The following is a 14,148-nucleotide window of genomic DNA, read 5'->3' as shown; positions in this document are numbered from 1 at the left end:
TGTAGTCACGGAACTAAAACACCGGGAAACTCGTTTACGCCTCGCGCTAGAGAGCTTCGTGCTTCAAAGACGAGAGACTTTTACGGCAAAGCTGTACACCTCTACCCCCCAACGGTTTCATCTCCGTGGGTAAAAACGCCAAGGCGCCAAGAATATACTTACTGCATGCTTCGCCCTTCCCCAGGTTTCAAGTTCGTGGAGATGGCCCGGAATTTTTCAGCTTTCAAATCTTTCCTTTAATTACATTATCCCACTAAATGCACGTGAGCTCCTATAGCTGAACTTACCAATACGCTCAGTAGATTTCCTAACGTGTTCATACTCCCCAAAAGAAAAGGTAGCTGGTCCCAGCTGGTTTATGGCCAAATTCCCACCAGGGAACGCCGTCGCCCAGCTGGGAATTAGGCTTAAACCAGCTGGGACTGGCTACCATCTCCAGGGAAACCAAATCCCTTCTCTCCAGATCCGGCGGAGAAAGAGTTGTTACATACAAGAAATCACGGCTCATCACCGGTACTGACATCCATGATCATCGTCGTCTATAGTACCCTTAAAGGGGCCATAAAGACAAAATATAAGTTTGGTTCATTAGAAAGACTGCTTGTCCTGATATCAATGACACCAATGGTACCGCAAGCTTCAAACAAATAAATGGAGATATTTAGTAAAACCAGTGAAGCAGTGGCAATGCCCTAGCCTAGAGTCACTAGATAACCTTATTCAGTGACACTACCCTAGCCATTTTTCGACGACTCCTCTATGACATCACGGAATCTCGTTTGCGTGATTGGTAGCCGCCCACTGAAGCCACCTCCAAGAAGCATGACTGGACAATTGTAGTGGTGCCTCTAGCATTGTTTGATCATATCCCCAGAGTGCTGACGTGATAATTATATATATATATATATATATATATATATATATATATATATATATATATATATATATATATACACGATAGATAGAGGGTCTATTCGTTTCACCTGCACCGCGTGAACCAGTTCAGGCGGTGCAGCTCGCGGCACGTGAACCAGAGAGAGAGAGAAAACATCTTTATTTGTCCTGCAAACGCGACGCGGCCTCACGTCGTGTCAACCGGCCACATGGCTTCCGTCACCTACTCATGCCTACCCCCGGGTGGGGGTGACACTTTCGGGCGTTGAAGCTCGAGGGCGTCCGACACTTGCTGGACGGCCATGTGTTGTATGACGTAGTCTTTGCACGCCGCCGCACTGACAAGGTACGGCGGGAACGTCTCTGCTGCACTGGCCTCGCTCGGGTGTCTTCTGCAGTCCCACAGGATGTGGGCCGCCGTGGCCCTGTCCTTCTTGCACATCACACACACATCACTGGGGTACACCTCCGGGCATATGTGTTTAGCTATTACTGGCGTCATCAGCGCACGTGTTTGCAGCTGCCTAAACACCACTGCTTCGCGTCGCGTCAGCTTAGGGAGGGCACGTGAACCACGCCGCTCGATTCACCGGTGGTGCCGACGGGTGCAGGACGGGTTCACGGCTTTGCCTGCACTCCCTGCCGAGGAGGTGCAGAAGCAGACGAAAAAAGTGCAGGGCTGGTTCCGCCGATGGCGGAACCCACTTTGCACCGCTGTGAACTGGTTCAAGAAGGTGCAGGCTGAATCGAATAGACCCAGAGAAAGAAGTCACTTGAAAAACAACAATATTGTTTCGACGGGTCAAAGACCGGCCCCTGGTCGAAACGCTAAAATAAATATTGTTATGTTTTTCAATGTGACTTCTCTATCGTACAGTTAAACTTATAGCCAGAAACCTTTTCTCTTTAATATATATATATCTATATAATGTCAGCATATACTGCAATATATATCTTATATAATAATTTATTGCCTTACAATTATATATAGTATAATGAAAAAAAACTAATATATTTCATATATATAGTGTATAATATAAATATATAAAAATATATAATATAAATGATAAAGTAATAAATAATATAATTATTTATTACATTACAATTCTATATATAATGATAATATCACTTGAGTGCTGTTGTGACGACTAAAAACTACGTTTTCAGTGCTGGCCCGTATGACGTCACTCCTGCCCATTTACGTCTTATGATGCGAACTTTGAAAGATTTTTAATACTTCTTGCATTTTTGTTTCGTTCGAAATGCCTTTTTCATTACTGAAATAAAGCTGAATGAGGTACTGGGGCTTAGTTGTTTTAAATTAAACAAGGTTGTATTTTGTCTTCATGGCCCCTTTAAAGTCCCCTTGCATAAGGTGAGGGCAAGTACAAAATTCAACGATGGGTAATGGGGCATTTGTGAACGTGTGCTTACTCGCACAGCAGCAGCGTCAACCACCCATCATGGACTGGTTGAAACCAAGCAAGGGTGCTTGAAGACATGGTTTTCTATCCAGTTCCAGCACATAAATGCTTTTTTGTCATTTCTCCAAGTGTAGGTTTGCGTCTATCCCCCCTTTATCCATCATATTTGGATGCAGCTGGGCATTCCTGCTAATTATTTTTTTAAGGGAACTTCTGATAAGCTGAACCTGTGATGAGACGAACAAGTGCTCACAGTCTCTTCGAGTTCATCTTAATTAACGAAAGCTCATTGTACTTCAAACCGTACCTCTAGGCACTTTCTTTTTGCCGCACCAAAATGGCGACAAAAGGCAGAAAACCACTAGTGGTAATCGTAAACCAGAATGGCGTCAACGGTTAATTGTTTATTAGAAAACCTTCACTGGATAACAAATCGCATTAAGTTAGCTGGTACTTCGTAACGATACTCTCTGCACATGAATTAACATGATTTCAACGCAGACTGGGATTCATATCCCCGCAATAAACTCGTTGCCCCAGCGATTGGCATGGCTTTTTACAACAGAAGGAATCCTTGTAAAGTCTGCGAGACTTCGCTTCATTCTCTGCAGAACGCTTCTCTTGCCGCCTGTGTCGTCCTTCCACGTCAGTCCAATTCGCTGCAGCCACTTGTGGCGGATGAAAATGCCCCAGTCAAACCTCCAGCTGTAGTCTGTCAGTCCGTTCCTAAATGCCGACCTTTCAGAAGTCCACCGGGAGTTCCAATCTGCGACCACTGCGTTCACCTCGCTTCCACCCGTCACATGTGAAAAATGGAAGACGCAGCAGTTGTTTTGCGCACGGCTGACCACCGTCATGAGGCTGACATATGCTGTCGGAGAATTTCGAGCACGAAGGGCCTTCTGTCAAAGCAGAAGGCTAGAAGAGATGAGCCGTTGCTACGCACTGGAAAAAGATAGGTGCAGTACTCAGTGTTCCATATGTTATGACGAAAATGAGGCTCAAAAACTTTAACAGGATTAACGTATATGTATCCTTCAAAATGCAATGAAGAACAAGTCTAAGGTTCAGCATCTCCATAAAACTATGGTCAGAGGAAAGAGAAGAATGCGGATGCCAAAGCAGACTCAAATCACAACAAATGACGGCCAAATATGCATCGCTTACGAATAAATACAAATTATATAGGAATGAATTATACGGGAAGGTAGCATAGCTTCACGTGAACTGGTTACTGACAGTTTATTTTACCAGCAGTTCAATTACAGAGAACAAACAAGACCGACTCATGGGAAGCAAAAACGCCGTTCTCCGACACCTTATTTCTAGAACACTGCTACCATACCAAACAAACTATCTACGAGGGCTACCTTTCGGCTGTGTGCAAGGTGTGCATAAAGTATGAATTTATCCAAGAACAATAAGCACTGCAAAAAATATTGCACAGCTCCATATACCGACGACGATGCATGAACGTGAAGCATTCTCGTGATGGATTCTTTAATTGGCCAATCCCCCACTGCAAGTATGAGCTACTCCGGAGGTGCGCACCAGTTTGCTAGAATACCCACAGCAAAGTGTGCACTCCAGAGGTCCAACGCTTGGGTTTGGGGTGTACGGCGCGAATCGGTACCTGCTGCTTTGCATTCGCTTCGACCATTCGCTTCGACCATGTCGAAAAGGAGCAATCGAAAAGATGCCGGCTTCACAGCGTGAGGACCCAAGTTCGATTCTGGCTACGGGAAGCATTATTTAGACCCATTTCACTAACGTCGTGTATGGGCAAATTGTTAGAACACGTAGTCCTAAACAGACTTCACGCGCTCATGGACGAAAGAGATCTATTCCCCCATACCATGATCGGCTTTAGACCGGGCTTGTCCACTCAAGACGTGATGTTGAGACTCAAGCATAAAATCCTTGACGGAGAAGGGTGCTCGCCGTTAGACACCAGAGCCATTCTTGGCCTGGACCTGACGAAGGCATTTGATAGTGTCAAGCACGAGGCAATTATGGAGAGTCTAGAGGGCCTGGGGGTCGGCACCAGGACTTACAACTACGTTAGGGACTTTCTGTCCAACAGAACGGCACGCCTGGTCGTGGGCGGAGTAGAATCGGGTCATAGAGATAGGGAGCAGGGGCACGCCTCAGGGCTCCGTCCTGTCCCCGTTTCTCTTCAATGCAGTTATGATCGGGCTCCCGAGAATTTTAGATTCCATAGAGGGGCTGGAACACAGCCTGTATGCAGACGACATTACCATCTGGTCGTCCGGAGGCGGTAGCGATGGAGAGATCCAGGAGCGACTGCAGAGAGCCGCGGACGCGGTGGTAGAATACGCTGCCCCGAAGGGTCTGCGTTGCTCGCCGCAGAAGTCCGAGCTTCTATTATATAATCCTAGAAGGCAAACAAAGAGCGCGATGGAAGCAGCTAAGCGAAGTCCTCCGATTGAGCTCTGGGCCGAGGGACTAAGGATTCCCGTGGTCCACAGCATCAGGGTTCTGGGGCTCAGGATCCAAGCGAACGGGCACAACATGGAGGCTATCAAAGCGCTGGAGGGTAGCGTGCACCAGACGACCCGACTCATCTCTCGCATAGCCAATCGGCATCGGGGAATGAAGGAGGAGAATCTCCTTAGGCTCGTACAAGCCTTCGTCGTGAGTCGCGTGGTGTACGTGGTGCCATTCCTCAATATGCTCACAAGTGAGAAAGAGAAAGTAGATAGGCTGATGAGAAGAGCCTACAAACAGGCCTTGGGCATACCAATCACGACATCGACCGAAACTTTCGCGGCCATGGGGCTGCACAACTCGGTTGACGAATTGATAGAAGCGCAACGCATAGCGCAAGCGGAGAGACTCTCGAGGAGCCGGACGGGCAGACACATTTTGGCTTCTCTCGGTATCCGCTACGAGTCGCAGTTTGGAGAGAAACACTCTCTCCCGATTGCTACGAGAGGGGTGCTGAAGATTCCCCCTCTCCCGGCAAACATGCACCCGCAGAGGGACGTGGCGAGGAGAGCGGCCAGAGCGGCAGCTCTTAAGAGGCAGCTCGAGCCCAACGCGGGCACGACAAATGTAAACAGAATTTACTACGTGGACGCTGCGGACTATCAAATCACGCGAAGATCGCCGATCAGATACGGCGCAATGGCTGCTGCGGTGGCGGATCATGAGGGAAACCTGGTCGCTTCCGGCTCGGTCTGGACGACGAGCCCCGAGGTGGGGGAGGAAGTGGCAATCGCCCTGGCAATCGGAGCTGCAGTCGCCGACGGGCATCTCGAGGACGACACACCAGTACAACTCACCCTCGAGACGGCCACCACCAGTGCTCCAGCATTGTCAATAGGGGAGAAGGCTGTCACAGCTCGCATAGACAGGGTCGTGATTATCAGTGACTCGAAAGCGGCGATTAGGAACTTCGCCAAAGGCCGCGTGTCGCTTGAGGCTACAAAGATACTCTTCTCTCTATCGGAGAGCACAATCAGTAGACTGAACAAGAATCCCATTACTTTGCTATGGGCGCCGGCACACTCTGGCCTCCCGGGCAACGAACGCGCTCACGAAGCAGCTCGAGCATTAACAATCCGAGCTCGCGTCTGTGAGTCCGCGTGTATCGGTGCACACGGAGACGGCAGAACAAAGGCGCCTTCGTCGCCGACTGGGTCGGAGGGAACCGGACAGGCTGACGGCGGAGTCAATCTGCCCTCGAACCCCTGGCCTTCCGCGAGCGGTAGATTGGTAACGTATAGGGAAATCTTGGACCATTACAGAAGCTCCCGGCTCAAATACCCGCCGGCGGACAAAATACTAGAAAGGGGGCAGGCGGTGGCATGGCGACTCCTTCAGGCGAACAGGTATCCAAATCCGGCTTTGTACAACCGGTGCTACCCCGGAATGTATGATGCACATTGTAAATGGTGTAAAGAAGCCAAGGCGGATCTCGCACATATGCTCTGGGCCTGCTCGGGCCCAACCGGCAATAACAGGGTGTCAAATGACATAGCACAAGCTGATCCCCCACACTCAGGGAAAGACGACGCGAATACGATGGTAGAACAATATAAGGAGCGACAAAAGATCCTATCATCGCTCGGCATAACGGGACCGCTGAGTTGGGAGACCGCGCTGCTCAGTACGGACCCCCAGATCCAGAAGAAAATGATCCAACTGGCCGAGGGTGCCGCTGGGGCCCACGGGCTCCTGGCCGCCACCTGAGGAAGAGGAGAAGTTGTACATCCTCCTTTTGAAGTGGATTCAAATTAAAGTTATTCTCTCTCTCTAGAAAGACGGGAAGCACTACAACCTTTCACCTCACCCATGATCATCCATCATCATCGTCGGAGAAAGTTGGCTATCCTTCAGTGCGTACTGGCATACAACAGCATCACTGAGGACGGACACCAAATGTTCGCTTTAAAACAAAACGGGCGCCTTGCAGATGATACAAGAACACCACCCCAGGCACTGGATAAAATCGTCCCCGTATTCTTCTAGCTAACATTCACAACGCTCTTGAAACATACATGATCAGAAAGGTCAGCATTTAGTGAATGTACACCTGGTCACCTAGCATTTATTAACTTTTAATATTTATTAACCTTTAATATAATATGAACCCTACACTCATTAGCTAGGCACAACAGTGTCAGTGCTGCATTTGCCAGCCTCGGGTAGCGAGCGGTAGTCATGCCAATACGCAACGAGTTCAGCGGCTGTGTTTGTGGGGCTAGCTGCCAGCAAGTATTTGTTGAGACTGGTGGACCATCAGGCCACAATTGTGCAAATCGCTACTTGGGAAAGGTTCGTTCGGAGAGAAATCGGGTTTAACCTGATACTCCTGAAACATGTTCGGGGTGTATGAATCGGGTAAAATCTGGTTTTACCCGAAAACAAACAACCCTAAACGTATTTGAAATTGTATGTGGTTGGCCTGATGAAGCCCCCTCCCCCCTTTTATTATGGAAAGTTTCTTTTTCATGGAATCATATCTGGCTTAGGTTTGCTGTGCAGAAAGCACGGCAGTCCTTACAATAAATGCTAGTCTGTTAACAACTTAGCATTAAAAATTGAGCAAAATGCCGCAAGTGGCTCAGTCAATGATAATATCACAGTACGGTCCTCCAATGCATAGTGAAAATTGAAAAATTTTGCTACGGGCTGGTAAGACACTGTCAAACGGGAGACTGAGTTCCACACGAGCAGCAGTCTGAGAGCATTGCAGCACCAGCACGCAAAAGATTGCCTCTATCCAGACACTGTCTGTGTGGCCTATTTTTAACCCCCTGCTTGTCCGTCTGCCCGCACAAGCCTTACATTCTTTGTGCACAGAAAGACCGAACGGCGTCGCGTCGGCCGCGTTTGTGCCGAGCCCTTCTAAAGCGGTCTGGGTGAGCGGTAGAATTAGCGGTCTCCGATGCATCGGACAGGCGTTTCTTTTATCTTGTTTTTTCTTATCAGCGTTTCTATCACAAATGGCTACTACACGTGACAACTGCACAAACCCCTACATTGTGGAGACTGGTTCTAAGGAAGCCTATCATTTTATGACTCCTTTTATCACATGAATGCCTTTTATCTACTCTTTTTAGTGGACTGACATGAACTGAAGCATGTGACAAGCTTCATTAAAACCAGGCCTGCGCATGTAGTGGTATACGCTTGAGTCACACACTGCTGCGACTATTTGCAAGGGACAACGATGGTAAGAAGGGACAAAAAAAGTACAGCCGCAGTCAAGCACTAACACGCCAACAGAGAGCGTGTCAATGCATTAATGTGAATGAGTTGGTTACGGGAACTGCGGAACATGTTATGATAGAGGGAATAGAAAAAGTGAACATGCAGGATGGTCACTGGTCTTCTGTGCTCTCTCCCTTTAGACTCGTGTTTTATGCACTATTTTGATTCGCCCCACAGCAAGTCACACTGAGGTGACCACTCATTCTTATGCTCACTAGGACCACTTTAAAAAGTGGCAGCATCGGACTCTCTGTTTAGCAAAGGCGTATCAACAACTCCTGTGAGCAAACGGACGTGCATGCACATCAAAGAGGCCACACAGCCAGTGCTTCTGCAAGAGGTGTCCTTTCGCTGGGTAGCACTGCAACACCTTTTGGCTGCTGCTTTGCCAAGAACGATTTTGGAAGAGTACTCAAAAAGCTTTTTTGCACTTTTTCTAAAAAAAATCTGCCAGAGAAATGCACTAATTTACAGAATTTCGCCTGCATTGCAAACTACTGTGCGTTTCCATGCGTGAGTGCAGTGTTGGTAAGGGGATAGGTTTGCCGGTTGATGTGTAATCACGCATGTCCACTGATGTCTGTAATGTCGGTGGTTCGTCGGTGATGAGTTCTGCTGCCAGAAAGCGAAAAGCTTTGTCTTTTCAATACAAGCACGCAACTCCAAATGCCAACTCCGCTGGCTAAAAAAAACAAAACAGTGTCGCCGCCCAGCACAGTATCACAGTTAGCACCCTCTCAACAATTCTGAGTACCGAAAAGAGCGTCAAGTTCACGAAAATTGGTCCTTGAAACATGTCAAGGCACCAAAAAGTGTCAAAAGGCAAAGTGATACTAAACACATGGAAATAGGGGGGTAAGTGACCTTGCTTCTTTGGAAGTGCCGTGTAGAGACTTAATCTCGTGAGAAAACAGCGGGCGAAAATCACGCAGTTTTTCATTGTGAAATAACTTCGTGAAAGGTGAGTTACCACCACTGATGTTTGGAATTTTGGTTTCGTTTCTGCTTCATTCACGCGAGCCTTAACTTGAAACTTGCATGTAATGAAAAAATTGCGAATTTTTGTCACCTTTGTTGTGTCCAGGTTCAACTGTAACTATCTTGGACAAGTAGTCAGTGGCGATTCAAATCATGAGAAGGAAACCAGGCCTAAAATTACCTTGGGCTGGGGAGCATCCAGCATGGGCTACGAAATAATGAACAGTAGGCTACATTGTCACTGAAAAGAAAGGTATATAATGAACGCGTACTGCCAGTGACGACTCATGGCACAGAAACTCATGGACTTGGTAAGCACCTTTGAAGACAACTTTAATCAGTCCATCAAGCCAGGGAAAGAAGAGTGATAGGAGTAACGCTTTGAAATAAGAAACAAGCGTCTTGGATTAGGGAGCAAACTCTGGTGGAAGACATCCAGCTCAATTTAAGAGGGGGAGTTGGGCCGACCACTTCTGATAAAATATTTACTGCGGAAGAAATGCACTCAGCGCTGGATGAGATCAGTTGGAAGTTTATAGGTGGGGCTTTCCTGCAGTCGACATAATGTGCTTGTGACATCGCATGCACACACGGGCAACAAGCTGCAAGCTACGCATAATAGAGCGCTAAGGAACAAGAGATAAGGTCTGTTCGCTGACCAAAAAGTAGAAATTTGCAGCTCCATGTAGGATTTCATGCATGCGCAAAGCTTGCGAATGAAGGCACCTACTCCAGTCCTCACCAGTGATAAAGTGACCATCACATATGCATTGATAGGCTGTTCAGACATCAATGTGTTTCCTGTGAATCTACTGCTGCCTTACTGCCTAACACATGAAGAAAAACTTGTTCGAGCACCGCTCCAGGATTTACTCTTGAAATCCAGTGAGCATTCAGCTTTTCCCAAACAGTGTGGTTGGACTGTTCTTTGTACCAAATGGCAAGAACGAACAGAGCTTAAGCTCTCTGCTTACAAAACAACACAATTTATCTACCCCTCTTGCCCAGCAACTTGGCAAAGGCAGCAAATTTCAAACAGCAACTCCTATGTCACGAGCCCATCCTTTTTTTTTTTTAAACTTACATTGGGAGCTGACGGCAACGCAGATACTTAGCGAGTTTTGTATTTATTGTTAAAAAATGTCAACAGCAGCAAGATCGCAGAATAAACACTTTTCCACGATGCAGCTACTGACTAACCAAGGTGCAGTGAGTGCGAAGTCAGGTGTGTGACATGTGCAGCCGATAACATGGGGTCTGTTATGCATGCTTCAGTCTTAAATCATCCCACGCAAAGAAACAAGGAGAGAGATGCCATAATGGTGCGCTCCAGGTTAATTTGTAAAACTAGAGGCTTCCAGAAAATAAGCGCAACACTTATCGGAACAGGTATATCCGAACTTCAGCACTAATCAAACGCACGACTTCCACGAAAAAGGAACCGATTACCAGTACCATGCACAGATGGCCCACATTCCCACCCTTATGGCATTGCAACCATTTTTCTCAGCTTCAATTGCTGCCACCAACACGTTTTTGCAAATGCAACAGTGTTTTGACATTTGTTGCCCTTGGCGGTGGATGCTGCTGTACTATCCCGTCCGAGGTGATTACGAAACATAATGCACCCATTAACCCCTTCAAGCTTGTCCCTTCTTTTTCACGACGAAGATCGCTCTTCTGAGACTGTGTCGGGCAATCGCTACAATCTTACATCGATTGGAATGCGGCCGCAAGTAAAGGAAGAATATGCGGACAGAATTATTACCAGAGGAAGCTTAACACATCTGTTGTGAGGCTGTGTATTACAACAATGTCAAGAGTAATCACGTCATGCCTAAGCGAAAAGAAAATCACGAAACAATTCCCACATCAAAGAATCGTGCAAACGTTCAGTATTGCACATCTAAAACTAGTTAGGAACTTGCCGCTGACCGTTGACCAGATCATAAATACAGCCTATGGACATTTTTTAGGACTTCCCCTACACATACACTTGCAGGCACCGCCATTTCTTCTGGTGGCTCGCTCCTGTCCAAACCCCTGCTTCTGATAGATGCAGTAGACACTCCGGGCTTAACTCAGAACAGAGACTAGTCGGTATTCGTTGGACGCAGCGGAATGCTTAGTCACTCGACTGTTAATCACTGGATTTGGAGAAGGAATTAAACTTTGCCAATAGCACACTCAAAGTGCAACCGTTTGCGCATTAAGTTAGAAAAGCGGAGCGTAGTGTGCACGCAAAGCAGGCCTTTTTAGCTATCACCGCAAGTGTACCCTGTGATTGGCAGCAGCGTCACCAGCAGCCGTGGTCGAAAGAGCCACCAATTGTGCTTTTCGTGTTCTCTGCTATTAGCGCTTTTATTGGCCTGGAAAAGGTCCAGTATGGCTGATTACGTAGTTTGCAATAAGCAGTACAGAGGACTACCTTGCTAACGAAACAAGGAAGGAATTCACAACATCACAAATGATGTGTGAAAACATGACTCAAATATTTCTTTAAGTTCAAAAAGCTGGGATTAAGTATTGCCAGACAAGATCCTCATCCTCGCTAAACAAACGTACTCAAATATTTTCATATTTCGCCTAATTTACAAAAAGTACACGCACTCATCATTTTCAAAATTACTGAAGGTTTACATTTTTTAATTCAAACAAACGTATTTTATTACTGATTTATCATCAGTTATATGGCAACGCATTTTCCTGCTACATTTTCCCACGCAGACAAAAGAAACAAGTATTCCGTTCACTGCAACTGGCTCGCTAAATTTACATAAACAAACGTTCACGCTGGACGGTTCCTGTAGTAAACGTCCATACAGTCCGGTTAGTAACGCGATTTGGCTTGGCTTTGTGCATCTACATAGCACAAACGAAAAAGCAGCCACTAACAAGGGGGCCGATTCAAACACCACCAGTTCCCACCGCCAACCGTGTCCACTCCGATGCGGGCATCGCGAAAGCAATTACGCGGAGGCAATTACACTGCTTGGCAAACATTAATCAGTGCCCCTGGAGCGCGACATTAAAAGAAATCAGAACGCTGCTCGCGCGCGGCACGGCGACACAGCGGCCCAGAGTAGGTCGTCGTCGTCGGCAAGAGGACCGCCAATAGAAGAGACCTTGATGCATATCTGATGCATTCGAAATTGCGTTCCCAATGTTTGCAAACACAAATGCGGCCCCACGACACGCAGTTCGAACAGAGTTGCGAGTTCGGACGATATCCTCGTTCGGGCCACGACTGCCGAAAGGTTACTTCGCATCTGTAACGGACAATGTTTCTGCCTGCGCGTCGACCCGCACATTTATTTTGCACCACCACTTCTTTTGTTGTTGTTTCTCAAAGCAGAAAGTTCGCTTTCCGCTACAGCGAACGCGCTCGTCTCCCAAGGCGAGCGGTGTAGCCGGGCCGGCGGATTTGTGTCAACCTTCCGCTCCCGTCACCGAGGACGAACGTCGAAAGACTTCGACAGAGCCGCACGTATAACGTACGCCTTCACAGATGAACGCCCGAGAAATGCGGTCGAGGTATGCGAAGCGGCCCGACGATCCAACGAGTCGAGCTCATCGCTTTTCGCAGCGCTAGGCCTAATGGGTAATACACCTGTTGCGTTCGCTGATCGGAGCGCGCGGGGGCCGCGCGGAAGAAAAAAACAAAAAAAAAAAAAGCTTCGTTTCGATTTCAGATGTCGCACCCGGGAGTCGCGAAGTTTGTTTGCAAAAGTTCTTGAAAGTTTGCGCTCAAACCAGAAAAGGCGTCGGGTCGCTGGCAACGTCTACTCGACTATGAGGAAAAACTGCGGGGCGGCCGAGAAAAACCAAACGAAGAAAAGATATGAAAGAGAAGTCTCGGATTGCCGCAGGCGGTAACATCGGAACGCGGCGGCGAAGGCTGTCCAGGCTGGTGGTGTAGGGCAGTCGGTCGGCATCCACAGCGCAAAAAAACAAGCCGCCGCTCACAACATTTTTTTCTCCCCACCACAAACAACACCGAGAAAGAAAAAAAAAAAAAAACACCACTAGCTCACCCGGTTGCTTTCGAGGGCCTCGGCGGAGTGGGCATCCTTGGTTCGGAAGCAGTTTTGACACTTGGACTTGTTGAATATGTTGGGCGCGAACTTTCGGCACTCGGTCGTGGCCGACTTCAGAGGGGAATTCATCGCCGTGGGTCTGGCGCGCGGCCTAGGTGCCCGCCGAAACGCGCATATCTACGGCTGGAGGCCTCGAGACGTTCACACTAGCCGCAAGAAACATCGGCACGTCGTCGAATCGGCCGCTCAGTCATGCTTCCCAAACCGACCCGGGACGCTTTCACAGGGCCCACACACACACGCACACACTCGCACAGCGTCCCGACGTCGGCGGCTGCGGCGATCGAGGCGGCGAAAACGAAACGCCACGCGCGCAGGCACACAACACCTCACACGACAACACTCCTGTGGCCGCCCGAGGAAAAGGCACGTCGGAGACGAAGCGGAGAGCGCCGTCGGCGTTCGGTTGGACCTTTTTGGGCTGCTCGCGTCGACGACTTCGCTGCGTTCTCGTTTCTTTTTTCTTCTTGCTGGCTTCCGAAGAGGCGGGCCGCGCTCCTTTTTTTTTTACGCAGACTCTCCGAAATAAACGCGGCCTGAAAAATCGGGCCACTTCCCAGTGGAGAGGTGGTACCGCTACGCGGGGCCTCCTACTGCTGCTGCAGCCGCCGCCGCCGCTGCCGCCTCGAGCATGAAACGCAAACGGCACAGAGACAGAAAATAAAACACAAGCGCGACAAGAAGCAAAACGCCGAGCGCGAAACGAAGACGAAAAAATGTCGACGGCGAGAGGAGGGAAGGCTACGCTTGGAATGCTGGGAAGGAGGAAACTATCGGGCGGAGGCTGCGCGCGCGCGCGCAAGTGCTATCTGTCTATTGAAATACGCACAAAACAAAACCATCGCTTGCGATTGCAGCGCTCAAAAAAGCGGTCTTTACGAGTTGAACAAAACAATTTTTTATCATCAGTAGTGGCGTAAAAATAAAAACTTTTGATGTTGAAAAGCATAAAAAGTTATAACGTGCAAAAGTTATAACGTGCAAATATTGTAGTTTCAGTTTTGGTTTCGGGCGTC

The 14,148-nt window shown here is 48.1% G+C and overlaps 1 protein-coding gene across 2 annotated transcripts in view; it reads right to left on the bottom strand.

Moving 5' to 3' along the window:
- The window catches only part of Osp (myosin phosphatase Rho interacting protein outspread), a 136,235-nt gene extending 122,344 nt beyond the window's left edge, over positions 1-13,891 (bottom strand). For both annotated transcript variants that reach the window (XM_077670542.1, XM_077670543.1), the window contains exon 1: positions 13,070-13,891. In XM_077670542.1, coding sequence (XP_077526668.1) covers positions 13,070-13,201 — 132 coding nt within the window. In that variant the 5' untranslated portion in view covers positions 13,202-13,891. The remainder of the gene's footprint in view (positions 1-13,069) is intronic.
- Between the last annotated feature and the right edge of the window lie 257 nt (positions 13,892-14,148).

This window comes from Haemaphysalis longicornis, unplaced genomic scaffold (genome assembly GCF_048455015.1).
Source record: "Haemaphysalis longicornis isolate Haplotype H1 unplaced genomic scaffold, Haemaphysalis longicornis Haplotype H1 scaffold_5, whole genome shotgun sequence".
NCBI classification, from domain to species: Eukaryota; Metazoa; Arthropoda; class Arachnida; order Ixodida; family Ixodidae; genus Haemaphysalis; species Haemaphysalis longicornis.
This window is presented reverse-complemented; position numbering and strand designations above follow the sequence as displayed.